General features: G+C 33.8%; 1 protein-coding gene across 2 annotated transcripts; it reads right to left on the bottom strand.

Moving 5' to 3' along the window:
- Positions 1-861: 861 nt before the first annotated feature.
- Positions 862-4,129, bottom strand: LOC116135196 (GDSL esterase/lipase EXL3-like). 2 transcript variants are annotated; one of them, XM_031420902.1, is made up of 6 exons: positions 3,737-4,129; positions 3,408-3,538; positions 3,083-3,316; positions 1,929-2,184; positions 1,671-1,857; positions 862-928 (listed from the first exon to the last, which is right to left on the bottom strand). In XM_031420902.1, exons 1-6 carry the CDS (start codon positions 4,038-4,040, stop codon positions 919-921), a joined length of 1,122 nt encoding a protein of 373 aa, XP_031276762.1. In that variant the 5' UTR covers positions 4,041-4,129; the 3' UTR covers positions 862-918. The 2 variants fall into 2 exon arrangements, with proteins under 2 accessions (XP_031276762.1, XP_031276761.1); XM_031420901.1 differs by lacking the exon at positions 862-928 and having other exon boundaries at positions 1,563-1,857.
- Positions 4,130-4,484: the final 355 nt, after the last annotated feature.

Consider the following 4,484-nt stretch of genomic DNA (forward strand, 5'->3'; position numbering starts at 1 on the left):
AGTTGGGGTTATTTTATTAATAGAGTGGTTGCAAATTTAATTAGTCTATTTTGCTTTCCTCTGATAGTGAAGCAGCAATCAAATATTTGTTTAATGTGGTAGTTGCCTTGTATGAACGAAAAGAGACAGTTAATTCCAAAACAAAAAAATATATTGGGTAATTTATGTGCAAAACACTGATCTAACATAGGCCCAGTTCCAAACGTCATCCCACTTTAAGATTATTATTCAAATTTCACATCCACAAAAATCCTCATTAGTCTCTCCCTTTGGCTCATTGTTTTAAAAGCCGGACCGGAGAGCAACCCGCTCTGCTGCCCGGGTCACGGTTCAACCGGTTGAACTGTCGGTTGGATCGGTGATGTCATCACACATCATGATGAGGTCACCTATCATATCACATGAAAAGGCTCATGGATCAGTTCTACGCAGTTGCTTCTTCCTCAGATCCTCTATGCGCAAAAAACTCTGAAAAAATTTGAATGAAATCGTGAAAATCTGAAAAAGATCACAAATCAAAACTCAATCTTGACTGTTTTGGGTGAACCAAGATAAATCGCGTGTTCTTTCTCTTTACTGTTTTTCATTATTTGTGAGTGGTTAGTTTTACCTTGATTCCAAACGCTCTTCAATTGTTTCCAAATTAACATTGTCAATAGTAATGAATCAAATCTCTTCCCTGCTTTGATAGTGTGATCCATCAAAGTCCATTCAGCTCCTTTGATCCATGATACACAAAACTCAAGCAGGATCAAGACAACTTTTGGCCCACAATAATTTATAACTAATATTATTAATTAATTTCAATTAAGCTCAGCTTAATTGAAATTAAGTAAGCTTAATTGAAATTAAGTAATGCCATTCACAAATTACAGTTCCAACTTTTATTTAATTATACAGGGACTGCCTTTGAGTGGTCTAGAAGAATTTGTTGATGCTGTTGCTGAGAAGANGTCTTGCTTTCATAAACTTGGTCACCCTCCTTCAAGCAAAGGGAAAATAGAAAGTATATCTCTATCTTGATTTTAACTCGTATTACCCATCTTTTGTTGTTGTGTCATCTCTTCTTTTCTTAGAAGCTTAAAAACAATGAGATATGTATTAAATTTGTTAGAGTTGATGACCACTTCGACAATCATGCGACCTCGAGATGTTACTACAATGTTAGTGGGATTATGAATAAAAATTCTAGTAGTTTATGGTTTATCTAAACTAGTATTTAAACACATTATTTTCTTTGTATAAGTGATATAGAAAATCATAACAAATACATTTACTGTAACGAGAGAGGAGAGGTAATATTGAAATAATATTGACCTTGTTAGATGTAGTCCAGTTTTAGGTGAACCAAGATAAACCGCGTATTTTTTCTTTTTACTGTTTTTCATTATTTGTTAGGGGGTAGTTTTTCCAATTGTTTCCAAATTAACATTATCAATAGTAATGAATCAAATCTCTTCCCTGCTGTGATACTTTGATCCATCAAAGTCCATTGAGCTCCTTTGATTCATAATATCACAAAACTATAGCAGGATCAAGACAACTTTTGGCCCACAATAATTTATAACTAATATTATTAATTAATTTCAATTAAGTAATGCCATTCACAAATTACAGTTCCAACTTTTATTTAATTATACAGGGACTGCCTTTGAGTGGTCTAGAAGAATTTGTTGATGCTGTTGCTGAGAACAGCAGGGGTAAGAATTTGGTAAGCGGTGGCAGTGGGATGGTAACTGTCCCAAAACACATATTTTGCATCATCTTTGCATGTAAGTGGATCACTTACACGTGTACAGAGTATGCTCACCTCTAAATCTCCAGTTCCACAGCATCCTTTTGTGGCCACTTCAAACCCTGAACGAATCAAACCCATTACCATAAGTTTTATGAATTCAATGAAAAAACAGAAATAATAAAATACTCACCGTATTGAGCTGGGTTTTGGATGATGGAAAGGAGTGGGTTATAGACATCAAAGTAGACAAATCTAGCGTCTGGGTATCGTTGATTGAGGGAATCAACTAAAGAGGAGAGCTTCGAGTTGTAGAGTAGAGCAGCTTGGTTGGCTTGTTCTGAACAGCCTCTTTGAATTCCTCCATTCAGTGTTCTCTGGACTGGTACACACCCAATTGGTGGTAAACTAAGTAGTCCTATTCTTCTTGCTCCTACTCCATAAAGTTCCTGCCATTTGTTTTCCCACTTTTAATACTGATTATTTACTCTTAATATTCTTCATTCTTCCCTGTCTGTTATTCATTTATTTCTCAATGGTTCTTTCTATCTTCATTGCCCTTACAAAGATTGATAAAATATGGTCCCTTACAAAGATTGATAAAATATGGTAACCGGAGGTGTTAGGGTCAGTTTGCAGACACCTTAACTAGTTCTCCTAGACACTGAAGTTAATGACCAGGTAAACCTATTAACAACGGAAGAAAATCAAATTTAGAACCTCTTGAATAATACACTTAAGAGTCCTTATCACACTATCCGGCCATGGTTAAAAAAGCTATTTGAACGTGCATACCAACAATTTTATAGTAAAAACTTTATTTTCAAAAAATCTTCTTCAATAATTTTACTTTCATATATTTTACTGGAAGAAATGCTAACAAATCTTTATACATGTATACACTTAAATATATTTAAGTAAAACAAAGGATTTTTTTTTAAAACAATTCTTTGTAAGGATGTGTGATGTGTGCTTGCTAGATTATATTGACAGACAATATTACACTTATAATCTAATCTTATAAACTTTCTTTTATAATACCGATGTAATAACTCATAATTGGTTAATTTGTAATGGACCTATTACGAACTGACCAATTATGATCTGCTGTGTTGGGATTGTGAAAAAAAGTTTGTGAGATTTGGTTAAAACCAATATTTATTGTTATATTAACAGTGAAGAGAGCCAATCCCCTGCTATTATTGGTATCACTTGCATTTATACCGCTTTGGTTTCCTCCTTATCAATTAATAAACACAACTTGCCAACGTGCCTGCCACCCTCATAAAACTTTTATTTTCTCAAATTATCACTGAAGGTTTTTGTATAGATTTTTGTGAAACATACCTGAAAGAATTTTGAAGCTTCACTGACTGTTAAATCTGTATAGGAATTGATATCATAGTGAGCTCTCCTAAATGGAGTACTAAAATAAGTATTTGCAATATCATCGCTTCCCGTACACACTATGAAAACCCCCTTCGACAGTATGGTCGCAGTCTGTTCTTTTCCCACCATGGCCTCTATCTTCGTTAAGGATTTCTTTAAGAAATCTAACTGATCTGATAATGATAATACAGACTGATATGAACACCATGAAAACAAATCAACGTTAGTTATATATATATAGATATAATAAATAATCAGGAAACTAGAAGTAAAAGAGAGATACCGCAATTTTGGAAGTTAGAGGATCATATCCGGAGCCACCAGAAGCATAACTTACGCCAGTGACGAGATCTTCAGGCTTCAAATTCGGATCCAGATATGCGGGCAACAGTTCCTTAATGCCTAATTCTTCAACTGAAATATAAGGTACATATTAAGACGTGCATCGGTGCATGTGAAGTTTTCATATATGTAATTGCTGGACCAATTAATACTTTCATTGATGACCATAAAATTAGTCATTCAAGTTGTCTCCATTAAGATTATTTATTTAATTAATCTTTGGTTCATTTGAAGGTTCTAATTCTGTGAGAGGATTAATGCATTTAGTACCTAAAATGTCAGAGGGGACTTTTCCATTACAAAACCTTCCGGTTGGTTTTCCACCCATGAAATCTCTCCCATAGGGTGGAAAATTGCACTTGATGATAGTTTTGATATTGTTGTTGTTGCCTGGATCCACTATCGAATCTCCAAATATAAAAAGTGCTGGCACTGTTTGGTTTCCTGGTAGGCTTAGTGCATCTCCATGTTTATGGTAGTGCATAATTATCACTATGACCAAGTAGAAAATAGTAGTGGAAGAATAAGAAGAAGAAGAAGAAGAAGAAGAAGGGTTTTGAGAGAGAAACCTCATTGCTCTATAGCTTTATGAATTAACAACTAAACTTGTGCAAGCAGAAGGCAATTGATAGTTTGTAGGACGAGATGTGTGTTGTGCTTTCATCCTCCTAGTTATTTATATATAAAGTTTCTTAGTAAATTAATCAATATGGTATTAAAGATACATAAAAGTAAATAACGAGCTGAACAAAGAAGAAATAAACATACAAATTTACATATACATAATGTTGATGCGCCTTTTTTGATGATGACGACGATCATTATAAACATTAACATTTCGGACGACGATCAATCTACTAACACGAATTAAAACTATATTTATACAAAATGACATTCGATAAAATCTATTAATTTTGAGCTTTAAGTCTTAAAAAATGAGTAGTGAATTATTTATTGATCCCAATAAGACAATTAGTTGTTAGTAGGTTTCTATATAATCAAAATTCAGATCATCGCA

Source organism: Pistacia vera, unplaced genomic scaffold (assembly GCF_008641045.1).
Source record: "Pistacia vera cultivar Batoury unplaced genomic scaffold, PisVer_v2 Contig296, whole genome shotgun sequence".
In the NCBI taxonomy this organism is placed as follows: Eukaryota; Viridiplantae; Streptophyta; class Magnoliopsida; order Sapindales; family Anacardiaceae; genus Pistacia; species Pistacia vera.